A 12,501-nucleotide genomic window follows, 5' to 3' on the forward strand; every position below is an offset into this window, starting at 1 on the left:
ATCAATAATCCTACATCAACCCATATCAGGAGGAAAAAAATCGCTGATCATTTATCTCATTTATGTTTCTAGTATCAGCTGCTGTCTTTGCCCCTGAGTCAGTTGTGCTATTGAACAGCAAAGATACAGGAGGTGGGAGCCACTGAGGTCTAGTGGCAGGACTCCGCCCTTGTCTTTCTCCTAGTGGAATTCCTGCCAATATCAAACATGGCATCCGTCACCTTCACACTGCACAGCCGCCTATCAGCTATTCCCATTAGGCTTCGCGGCATTTCGCCCGGATGTTATTAGAAGGTCAGGGACTCTGCTTTCCGGTGGGCGGTGAGTGAGCGAGAATCGGCTGCCGGGTCAGGTCTTGGGCATCCGCCGAATTTGAGGAGGAAGGGGACGAATAGTCTGTTCATATGTTTATCTATTGCCCTTCACTTTAAAACATTCTAAAGCTCTTAATATACAAAGAATTATTTCAAAGTGTAGTTACTGTTATCTGGTGATTTGTGGTTGCCTAGTTGCTCACAGTAACATTCCAGAAAGATTAGTGAGATGATACATCTGTTTTTGGTGGTGTTTGAGGGAGGAATGTTGGCTAGGATCCCGTGGAAAACCATTTGCTTTTGAAATAGTGCCATGGGATCTTTTACTTAAATTGAAGCAGCAATAGGGGGCTCGGCTTAACATCTCTTTCGAGGGTAGGCCCCTGGGTCAGTGCTGCGATCCTTTGGCACTGCCCACCCCCTCCCTGGATAGTGCTGCGCTCCCTTGGCACTGTCGCTCCCAGACAGTGCTGCATTCCCTTGAAACTCCCCCAGCCCCCAGCAGACAGTGCTACACTCCCTTGAAGCTCCTCATCCCAGAGTGCTGCGCTCACTTGGAGCTGCTCTCCCCTCCCCCAAGGACAGTTCTGTGCTCCTTTGGCACTACCGCCAGAAAGTGTTGCGCTTCCTTGGCACTGCACTGGAGTGCAAGCCTAGACTGCTCAAGTACTGGATTGGAGCTTGAACCCACAACCTTCTTGTTCAGAGATGAGAATTCTGCCAAAATTAAATCTGGCAAGAAGGGTATGTAACTTGAGTCTAGTTCCAAAGGCAGCACTTCACTGGGGTTGGGAAAGTGCAAGCTGCAATCTGATTGAATGAGGCAGTGCTTGCTTACAAACTGGTGAGGTTGCAGGTCTCTGCCTAGATTTGTATCATCAAACCAAAGAATTTTTATTCCTAGGACAGGAGGGTTTTGTAGTCAGTTGTTATGCTGGGACATTTTACTATGTTAAAGGCACAACATTAATGCAAGTTGTTATTGTGGAGATTGAAAAGCTCCCATTCTGGACTTTGAGGCAGCAGATATCAGTATGAGATTGAGCTGCAAATGGAAAGAAATATACTTGCATTTATAAGTGCCTTACAAGAGTGCTTTAGAATCAAAGAATGATACAACACAAAGGGATACGGCCATTTGGCCCATTGTGCCTGTATCGGCTCATTGAAAGAGCTATTGAATTAGTTCTTCTCCCCCTGCTCTTTCCCCTTAGCCCAGCAAATTTTTCCTTTTCAAGTATTTATCCAATTCGCTTTTGAAGATTATTATTGAATTGACTTCCACCACCTTTACAGGCAGTGCATTCCAGATCACAACTCGCTGCATAAAAAATTCTCCTCATCTCCTCTCTGTGGTTCTTTTACCAATTACCTTAAATATGTGTCCTCTGGTTACTAAAACCTTATGCAGCTAAAAACAGTTTCAAAACCGTTCATAATTTTGAAAAAATCCCCCCTTAGCCTTCTCTGTTCTAAGGAGAATAATCTAGTCACTCCAAGTAACTGAAGCACTGCATTCTGGTACTATTCTTAGTAAATATCTTCTGCACCCTTTCCAAGGCTTTGGCATCCTTCCTAGAGTGTAGTGCTCAGAACTACAGCCAATAAAGTACTGGTGAAATATATCACTTGTAATGTAAGGACACATTGAATTTGTGCACAGCAAGCTCCTACATATCCTTGTCTGATTTACCTTTGGTAACATTTGTGTTATCTACAGATTAGAACCTAGCTGCAATAAGTTCAAAAAGGCCACAGCTTTCATAGATAACAGCTCAAATTTGGCTGGAAAGGACATTGGTTTAGACCCAGTGCTTTTCAAGCTTTACTGTAATGGGAGGCTTCCTAGAAATATTGATGCACACGCAGAGACCCGACAAATGTTGTCTCACAGGCGCACAGAGACCCGACAAATCATTGACATGTAGAGATCCTACAAATATTGAAACTCACAGGCAGAGATCTTACAAATACTGATGCTCCTGGGGATTCACGGCAGATATAACAATTTACAGCACAGAAACAGGCCATTTGGCCCAACTGTTCCATGCTAATGTTGTGCTCCTTGCGAACCTTCTATCGCTCTTTATCTAATCCTATCATTAGATCCTACTATGGCTGGCGGGCAGCCATAAAGACAGGGCTAAAATGTGGCGAGTCGAAGAGACTTAGTAGTTGGCAGGAAAAAAGACAGAGGCGCAAGGGGAGAGCCAACTGTGCAACAGCCCCGACAATCAAATTTCTCTGCAGCACCTGTGGAAGAGCCTGTCACTCTAGAATTGGCCTTTATAGCCAGTCCAGGTGCTGCTTCACAAACCACTGACCACCTCCAGGCGCGTATCCATTGTCTCTCGAGATAAGGAGGCCCAAAAGAAAGAAAGAATAACAATTTACAGCACAGAAACAGGCCATTTGGCCCAACTGTTCCATGATAATGTTTGTGCTCCTTGCGAACCTTCTATCGCTCTTTATCTAATCCTATCATTAGATCCTACTATTCCTTTCTCCCTCATATATTTATCTAGCTTCTCCTTAAATGTTCTTATGCTATTTGCTTCAACTACTTGTGGTAGCGAGTACCACATTCAAACCACTCTGTCAAAAGTTTCCCTTGAATTCCATATTGGATTTAAGAATGACAATCTTATATTTATGGCCCTTAGTTTTGGATTAGTGGAAACATCTTTTGTACATCTGCTCTATCAAACCCTTTCATCAGGCCTTCAAGGCAGAGATAGCTTGGTAGTATATTTCCATAAGGAGGAAAGAGGGGGCACCAAAACTAGAGTTCCCTCGATGACAAAGGAAACACAGCTGAAAATGAAACAGAAAAAGGTTTATGTCAGGTGCAGAATACAGTCGAAAACCGGGCAGAACAAGGAAATTGAAAAAAGATACAAGAGCAAAGAGAGTATGAAAAGATCAGTAGGTAACATGAAACGTAACATCAATGGTGGGAAAACTATCATTGTCAAGGACAAAATTAATTATGATTTGAAGAATCGTAGATTAATAAGGGATGACCAGTACAGATTTGTTAAAGGTAATTCGTGTCTAACTGACCTGACTGAATTCTTTGATGAAGTAAAAGAGGGTTAATGAAGGTACTCTAGTAGATGTATATATGGACTTTCAGAAGATAAAGTACCTCATAACAGATTTATTTGGAAAATAGGAGTACATAGTAATAAAGAGGCGGTGGTAACTTGGGTAAGGGATAGGAGACAAAGAAATGGTGAACGGATGTTTTACTAACTGGAGAGAGGTATGCAATGGGGTGCCCCAGGGGTCAGTATGAGGACCATTGATTTTCTTGTTTTATATAAATCACCTGGACTAAGGTATGGGGAGTACAATTTTGAAGTTTGTGGATGATATAAAACTTGGCAATGTAGTAAATTGTGAGCTTGATGATAGCAGACATCGGGGGACATAAACTGGTCCAATGGGCAGACCTGTGGCAGATGCAGTTTAATGCAGATAAGACTGAAGTGCTGACTTTGGGAGAAATAACCGAGAAGTAGTATAATCTAAATTGTACTATTTTGAGGGGGGGCTGCAAGAGCAGAGGCACCTGGGGGTGCATATTCACAAATCTTTGAAGGTGGCAGGGCAAGTTAATAAGGTGGTTAAGGGAAAGCATTTGGGACACTTGGTTTTGTAAATAGGATAATTGAATACAGAAACAAGAAGGTCATGCTTAACCTTTTCTAATCACTGGTTAGGCCTCAACTGGAGTATTGTCTACAATTCTGGGCACCACACTTCAGGAAGGATATCAAGGAGCTGGAGGGAGAGTACAAAGGAGGTTTACCTGGATTACACCAGGGTTGTGGGACTTCGGGTAACATGGAGAGATGGAGCATCTGAAATTATTCTTATAGCAGAGGGAGACACTGACTAGGGGAGAGTTGCGGAGGGCTTGGTGGGGGGGTTGCAGAAGGTCAGGGGAGGTTAGAGAGAGTATGAATCAGCCACTGTCTATGGGAGGAAGCAGGCCTCATGCACTGGTGCATTTTTAAATTTTTCTATCTGACACTGTAACTTCTCTCTGTTTTAGATCCTGACTGACGGACTGTATTGCCAGTATTTACTGTTTCCAACACGTCCTGTTGTGAATTGGTTCGGGGATGTTCCCATCAACACTCTATAATCCAATTTCAGGAATCGTGAGATTACAGGAGTTGTTTGCTGTCACTGTGCAGAGGATCAGTGCTGCGATCTGATCGGAGATCTGCACCAGGAGCATGGCAGCATCTGACCTCCAGTCGATCGTGCACTTTGCCCTTTGTTCCAGGATACTGGCCATAGTTTTCCAGGTCAGTCTCTCTTTCACTCCTCATACAGTTCCAATCAGCATCACAATTTCATTGATTAAAAGAATACTTCAAGGAGAAGTGAAAATGCTCTCATATACAATATAGGCTGTGTTCTTTTCCTGCCCCTAAAATGTAGGATTCTTCCCAGGCACTGCCCCCTGGATGCTGGCCGTGTTGACAGGGTCCTGGTTTAGCAGCTGTCCATGAGTTACATTAGTTCCCACTCCTGTCCGTTCAGTACAGGGCCTGAGAAACTCATACACATGTCACTTCCATGCCTACCTTTCCATACTTGAATTCCTACAATCAGGTTTCTGCCTGCCCCTGCCACGATACTGAAACGGTCCTTATCAAAATCAGAAATGGCATCCTATGTTACTTTGACTGTGGTAAACTATCCTTCTTTGTCCTTCTGACCTGCATGCACCCTTTGACACAGTTGAGCATATCATCCTCCTCCAATCCCTCTCATGTCCAGCTGGGCACTTCAACCCTCGCCTGGACCCATTCCTATCTCTCTCCAGTGATTGCCAGAGAATCACCTGCAATGGTTTCTCTTCGGCACACCGTTGCTGACTGACTTACTTTGGCTCCCGGTCCAGAAACACTTTGATTTTAAAATGCTCATCCTTGTTTTTAAATCCCTCAATGGCTTTGCCTCTCCCTATCTCTATAGTCTTCTCCAGCCTCACAACCCTCCGAGATACAAACATACAAATTAAAAGCAGAAGTAGGCCACTCAGCCCCTCGAGCTTGCTCTGCCATTCAATAAGTTCATGGCTGAACTGATTACTCCACATTTCCACCTACCCCCGATAACCTTTCTCCCCCTTGCTTATCAAGAATCTACCTACCTCAACTTTAAAAATATTCAAAGACTCTGCTTCCACCACATTTTGAGGGAGAATTCCAAAGACTCACGACCCTTTGAGAGAAACAATTTCTTCACATCTCTGTCTTAAATGGGCGACCCCTTATTTTTAAACAGAGATCTCTGCGATTTTCCAATTCTGTCCTGCGCATCCCCGATTTTCATTGTTCCACTGTTGGCGACTATGCCTTCTGCTGCCTATGCCTTGAGCTTTGGAATTCCCTCCCTAGACCCCTCTGCCTCTCTCCCCTCCTCTATTGTGCTTCTTAAATCCTGTTTATTTAGCCAAACTTTTGGTCACCTGTCCTACTATCTCCTTATGTGGCTCAGTGTCAAACTTTTGTTTGATAATGCTCCTGGGATGTTTTGCTATGTTAAATGCACAGTAGAAATGTGCATTGTTGTACAGTTCCTGAGGGTGCTGACTGTCTCTGGGGTACCTACTGGTCCTGAGGATGCTGACACTGGGGTGCAGCTCCCGAGGGTGCTGACTCTCACTGGGGTGCAGCTCCCGAGGGTGCTGACTCTCACTGGGGTCCAGCTCCCGAGGATGCTGACTCTCACTGGGGTCCAGCTCCCGAGTGTGCTGACCCTCACTGGGGTCCAGCTCCCGAGTGTGCTGACCCTCACTGGGGTCCAGCTCCCGAGGGTGCTGACCCTCACTGGGGTCCAGCTCCCGAGGGTGCTGACCCTCACTGGTGTCCAGCTCCCGAGGGTGCTGACCCTCACTGGTGTCCAGCTCCCGAGGGTGCTGACCCTCACTGGGGTCCAGCTCCCGAGGGTGCTGACACTCACTGGGGTCCAGCTCCCGAGGGTGCTGACTCTCACTGGGTAATGGTCCTGAAAGTGCTGACACGCACTGTGAAACTGTACCCAGGCTCCTGAGCTGTAATTCCTTGGCCCTGCTTCTGCGGAGAGCTACTCTGACAGCACTGACTGGCTCCAAACCAGGAGCTTCCTGTCCTGTGTGGTTTGAACTGAAAAAAATTCCAATTTGCTCCTTTTATGATCAGCTATTTTTTCCTAATCTAATTTTCAAGTAATTAACACTTTTAATTGATTAAAAATGTGTCTCCTTCAGAGGCACTTGTTCCTGATGTGATTTTTCAAGCAGTCACATTGAAGGGGCTACACACATGCTTTAAGATACTTACTATCCTACAGTCAGTTCTGTGTTTGACACAGTTTTATGGGTAGATTTATGCTGGATTTACTTGTTTCATTGATCCTTTTCCAGGTGGTGTTTAATTCTCTGATTCCTGACCATAGAGCAGATGCATTCCGAGCACCCCAACTGCACAGTCTGAGCGTCGGTGACATGTTGCTGGAGATCCTGTTCAGCGGTTTCTCTCGCTGGGACGCACAGCACTTCCTGTTTATAGCGGAATTTGGGTACGTCTACGAGCAGAGCTTTGCTTTTCTGCCATTGTTTCCAGCGAGCCTCCGGGCCTTGGCGGAGACAGTGCTCAGACCCCTCCGATGGCTGCTGAATCTCCACAGTCGGCTGCTGCTTGCAGCAATGCTGCTGAACACTCTAATCTTCGTTCTGTCAGCAGTCGTTCTGTACCAACTGGGTGTCGCTGTGCTCCGGGATCGCAGGCTGGCCTCTCTCTCCAGCCTCCTCTTCTGCCTGACTCCGGCCAGTGTCTTCATGTCTGCAGCTTATTCCGAAAGCATGTTTGTGCTACTGGCCTTCACTGGAATGCTGCACCTGGAGAAGGGGCAGCCTCTGACCAGTTGCATTCTGTTTGCCTTGTCAACAGCAGCTCGCTCCAATGGGATTGTAAATGCAGGATTTCTGCTTTACTCCCAGCTGAAGCATTGCTCTTTGTATATAAGGTATGAGCTAAAGGTTACAGAAAAGGGCTTGCATAAGTCGTGGTTGAATCTCGTCCTTGGATCTGCACTTTTAGTGGCTGCAGGAACTGTGGTGATTGTGCTGCCCTTTGTACTCTTTCAGTATTATGGATACTTGACGTTCTGTAAATCAACTCTGAATCCAGCCCTGGACATTCCTCAGCCTCTGCTGCAGCTGGCCAGGGACAAGGGCTATCGTGTCCCTGATAAGGAAGGTGTTCTGCCCAGCTGGTGCCATCACCAGTACCCCATCATATACTCTTACATTCAGGAGACGTACTGGAATGTGGGCTTCTTGAGATATTACCAATTCTGCCAGTTGCCCAACTTCCTGCTGGCCTTTCCAGTTGTGGCTTTGGGAGTGTGGGCAGCCTGGCAGTATGTGCTTGCTGATCCCTGGTATTGCGTACAACTGGGTTTGGTGTGCAGAAAGCTGAAGGAAGAGACTGAAAGGGACAACAAACCACTATCTGGCTTCCATAGACACCGAGTGTTTGTCTATATCGTTCACGCGACAGCACTGCTAGCATTTGGCATTTGCTTCATGCACATACAGGTGAGAACTGTGTGAGAGGATGATAAACAACAGGTATGTGGAGTGATTGGTCGCTCCCACCTAGTCTAATCCCACTCTCCCATTCGCTGCCCACACCCTTTAACATCCCACCCAGTCAAATTCCACTCTCCCACTCACCATTCACACCCTTTAATGTCCCACCCAGTCAAATCCCACTCTTCTGTTCATTCGCCATTCCCTTTCATGTCCCACCCAGTCGCACCCCACTGTCCTGCCCACTCCCCAAGCCCTTAAATATCCCATCCTGTCTAATCCCATTCTCCTCCTCACGACCTTTAATATCCCATCCTGTCTAATCCCATTCTCCTCCTCACGACCTTTAATATCCCATCCTGTCTAATCCCATTCTCCTCCTCACTCCTCAAGCTCTTTAATATCCCACCCAGTCTAATCCCACTCTCCTGTTCACTCCCCTGTTCACTGTCCAAGCCCTTTAATGTCATACCCAGTCTAATCCCATTCTCCTGCTCACTCCCCACACCTTTTAATTACCCCCAGTCTAATCCCATTCTGATTAGTCCCTATACCCTTTAATATCTCACCAAGTCTAATCCCACTGTCCTGCTTGGTCCCAAAACACCACATTTTTCAAGCAGTTAATTCTCCTTTAAAAGAATTCATGGACTCTGCTTTCATAATGTTTTGTGACAGAATTATGCATTCTAACCTGTGTAAAGAGAGCTGACTACTAGTGACATGGTGTTTAGTTTAGTCACAGAATTGCAGCTCTCTTTGGAGGCAGAGATCTCTACTGAACGTCATGGGACTGACAGCAAAACCACTTGCTATTGATCTGGGAGTGACTTAAGTGAGGGCAGATTTAAATGTGTGACAATCGGTCATCGACCTGAAATGTTAACTCTGTTTCTCTCTCCACAGATGTTGCCTAACCTGCTGAGTATTTCCAGAATTTTCTGTTTTTATTTCAGATTTCCAGCATCTGCAGTGTTTTGCTTTTGTTTAAATATGTTTTTTTGCTTGAAGATGTAAAATAACTGGTAATGCTCTTACTTTCTGTGCAGGTTGTCACCAGGTTTCTAGCCTCCTCCTCACCCATCCTATACTGGTTTTCTGCCCACCTGCTCTGCGAAACGGAGTCTAGACCATTGGCTCAGAACTCTGCTACCTCACCTTATCCCTACAAGTTTGGGATCTTTCCCAGAAATCAGGTTACTGCTCTGCTGCGGGACTGGAGTGGCTGCAGTCTAACTGCGCGCTGCATTCTCGGATATTTCTTACTGTACTGGTTCCTTGGACTCGCTCTGCATTGTAACTTTCTCCCATGGACTTGATCCCTGGAGAAGCTGACTTACTGTTCCCCAGGACTTCCCCACCTGTTGCCCCACTGTATTTGTAAGACAGGTCCCTCCCTCTTCAGTGTCACCCATGTTTTCCTGGCATGGGGTGTGCTGTGGTAAGGTCGGGATTGAGGTGGGGGTGAACATAAGATAAGAATTAGGATCAGGAGTGGGCCATAAGGCCCATGGAGCTTGCTCCGACAGACAATAAAATCATGGCTGCTCTGTCGACCTCAGCTCCACTTTTCTATCCGATCCCCACATCCCTTGAATTCCCTAGAGTCCAAAAATCTATCCCAGCCTTGAATATACTCAATGACTGAGCAGCTACAGTCTTCTGGGGTAGAGAATTCCTAAGATTCACAACTCTCTGAATGAAGAAATTTCTCCTCATCTCAGTCTTAAATGATTGATCCTTTACCCTGAGACTATGTCATTCTTTCCCACACCACCCCCCAAGTTCTGGACTCTCCAGCCAGGGAAACAACCTCTCAGCATCAGCCCCCTCAGAATCTTATGCGTTTGAGTTCAATCACCTCTCATTCTTCTGAATTCCAGAGAGTATCGGCCCATCCTACTCAATCTCTCATCATGGGACAACTTTGTCATCCCCCGAATCAGTGTAGTGAACCTTTGCTGCACTGTCTCCAAGGCAGGTATATCCTTCCTTAGATAAGGAACCCAAAACTCTATAGTACGACTGCTGTGGTCTCACCAAAGCCCTGTACAATTATAGCAAGACTTCCTTACTTTTGTATACCAACCTTCTAGCAATAATGCCAGTGTGCTGTTTGCCTTCCTAATTGCTTGCTGTACCTGCTTGCTAACTTCCTGTGTTTCTTGTATAAGGACACCCAAATCTGTCTGAGTACCAACATTTAAAAGTTTCTCACCATTTAAAAAATATTCTGATTTTATATTCTTCTTCCCAAAGTGAATAACCCTTCACATTTCCCCACATTATGCTTCATCTGCCACCTTACTGCTCATTCACTTAACCTGTCTATTTATCCCTTTGCAGCCTGTGTGTCATTCTCACAGCATGCTGTCCCAGCTTTGTATCATCAGCAAACTTGCATTACTCTTGGTCGCTTCATTGATACAGATTGTAAATAGCTGAGGCCTCAGTACTGTTCTTTGCAGTACCCCACTAAGTTACAGTCTGTGAACTTGAAAATTCTCCATTTATCCCTACTCTCTGCTTTCTGTCTGTTAACCAATCCTGAATCCATGCTAATATATTCTCCCTAACCCTATGAGCCCTTATCTTGTGTAAATACGTTTTATTTGGCACCCTATCAAATGCCTTTTGGAAATCCGAATGTACTTCATCCCCTTTATCTTGCTAGATACATTCTCAAAAAAAACTCAAATGAATTTATCAAACACGATTTCACTTTCATGATATGATTAGGCAGAGTCAACATGGTTTTTGATTCTCGAAGTGCTTTGTTGACACATCCTTAAGAATGGATTCTAGCAATTTCCAGACGACTGATGTCAGGCTAACTGGCCTGTGGCTCCCAGATTTCTATTTCCCTTGTTTCTTGAATACTGGTGTTACAGTTGCTACCTTCCAATCCACTGGGACCATTCCAAAATCTGGGGAATTTTGGAAGATCATAACCATTGTATCCATTATTTCTGCAGTTGCTCTCTTTTAGAACCCTAAGATGGAGGTCATTGGGTCCAGGGGATTTGTCAGTTTTTGCTCCCATCAGTTTCTCTAGTACGTTTTCTCTACTGACGTTAATTACTTAAGTTCTTTGCGGAGGTGGGAATAGGCGGTCTTCGTGATGGTGTGGATGTGTGGTAGGAAGTTCGTCTCAGGGTCAGTTATAACACCAATATTGTGAAAAGTCTTGCTCAGGCTCAGACAGTTGCCACGGACATGGATGGAGTCAATGGCAAGGGAATAGAGTTGGTGGCGGGGAACCGATGAAAATGGCTCTGTCTTCGCAGTATTTATTTGAAGGAAATTTCTGCTCATCCAGTACGTTTTTTCCCCCCATACCTGAGATGTGAGCATCGCCGGCAAGGCCAGCATTTATTGCCTATCCCTAATTGTCCTTGAGATGTTGGACAAGCAGTCCAACAATTTAGAGACAGTGGAGGGTTAAAGAGAGGAGGTGGTGAGGTAGAGCTGGGTATTGTCAGCGTACGTGTGGATAGTGATGTGTTTTCAGATGACATCGCGGAGGGGCAGCCTGTTCATGAGAAATAGAAGGGGACTAATGGTATATCCTGGAGGGGACATCAGAAGTAATAGTGCAGTAACGAGAAGAGAAGCCATTGCAAGTGTTTTTATGGGTACAACTGAATGGGTAAGAATGAAACCATGCAAATGCAGTCCGCCCAGCTGGACGACAATGGAGAGGTGCTCTAGCAGATATTCATGGTCAGCCATATCAAAGCTTGCAGACAGAACAAGGAGGGATAATTTACCTTTGGTCAACTAGGATGTCATTTGAGACTTTGACAAGATTAGTTTCAGTACTGTGATGGGGGCAGAAACCTGATTGGAGGGCTTCAAGCATGGAGTTATGAGAAAGGTGGGCACGGATTTGGGAGGTGATAACCTGTTCAAGGACTTTGGAGAGGAAAGGGAGGTTGGAGATGGGATGGTAGTTTGCAAGGATGGTGGGGTCAAAGGTTGATATTTTTGAGGAGAGAGGTAATGACATCAGATTTGAAGGAGAAAGCAACAGTACCTGAGAAGAGAGAACTGTAAATAATATCTGATAATGAGTACCTAACGGGACAGGGGCAGCAGGCACACGGGAATACCACCACCTCCAGGATCTCCTCCAAGATGCACACCACCCTGATGTGGACATATATTGCTCATTCCTTCATCTTTGAGAGAGAGCGGGGGTGGAGAAAGGGAAGGAGACTGAAGGCAGAGAAAGGGGTGATAGAGGGGAGAGACAGAGCAGAGACAAGAGGGGGAGACAGAGAGGGCACAGAGAAGGGGGAACAGTGTGGGGGGGGGGACAACAACACAGAGGGAGGCAGAAACAGAGAGAGCAGGGTGAGAGTGTGATCAAGATCACTTCTGACAGATTGATATCTATCCGGAATACTCTGCATTGCTACAATAAGTGTGCGGGCAGACATTGACTACTTGCGCAAGTAACAAAATGCCTGTTATCTCACTATATTAGTGTCAAACATAGTGACGAGAAAGTAAGTCAATAAATTTGTCTTTTCATTTAAAGGTTCTTCAAAAAATGCACATTTGTTGTTTTGATTCACAGTACGATAA

At 45.4% G+C, this 12,501-nt stretch overlaps 1 protein-coding gene across 7 annotated transcripts; it reads left to right on the top strand.

The window, feature by feature from the left end:
- Positions 1-285: 285 nt before the first annotated feature.
- Positions 286-12,176, top strand: pigv (phosphatidylinositol glycan anchor biosynthesis, class V). 7 transcript variants are annotated; one of them, XM_068011428.1, is made up of 4 exons: positions 286-321; positions 4,375-4,633; positions 6,742-7,917; positions 8,961-12,176. In XM_068011428.1, exons 2-4 carry the CDS (start codon positions 4,562-4,564, stop codon positions 9,228-9,230), a joined length of 1,518 nt encoding a protein of 505 aa, XP_067867529.1. In that variant the 5' UTR covers positions 286-321; positions 4,375-4,561; the 3' UTR covers positions 9,231-12,176. The 7 variants fall into 7 exon arrangements, with proteins under 7 accessions (XP_067867529.1, XP_067867528.1, XP_067867534.1 ...); XM_068011427.1 differs by having other exon boundaries at positions 319-394; XM_068011430.1 differs by lacking the exon at positions 286-321 and adding an exon at positions 413-1,058.
- Positions 12,177-12,501: the final 325 nt, after the last annotated feature.

This window comes from Heterodontus francisci, chromosome 31, assembly GCF_036365525.1.
Source record: "Heterodontus francisci isolate sHetFra1 chromosome 31, sHetFra1.hap1, whole genome shotgun sequence".
NCBI classification, from domain to species: domain Eukaryota; kingdom Metazoa; phylum Chordata; class Chondrichthyes; order Heterodontiformes; family Heterodontidae; genus Heterodontus; species Heterodontus francisci.

Excerpts from the sequence above, each read along its gene's own strand:
- pigv (XM_068011428.1), top strand. The coding sequence starts at position 4,562 with ATGGCAGCATCTGACCTCCAGTCGATCGTGCACTTTGCCCTTTGTTCC. Across the intron at positions 4,634-6,741 it reads TACTGGCCATAGTTTTCCAG|GTGGTGTTTAATTCTCTGAT; the intron begins GTCAGTCTCTCT and ends ATCCTTTTCCAG. Across the intron at positions 7,918-8,960 it reads TTTGCTTCATGCACATACAG|GTTGTCACCAGGTTTCTAGC; the intron begins GTGAGAACTGTG and ends CTTTCTGTGCAG.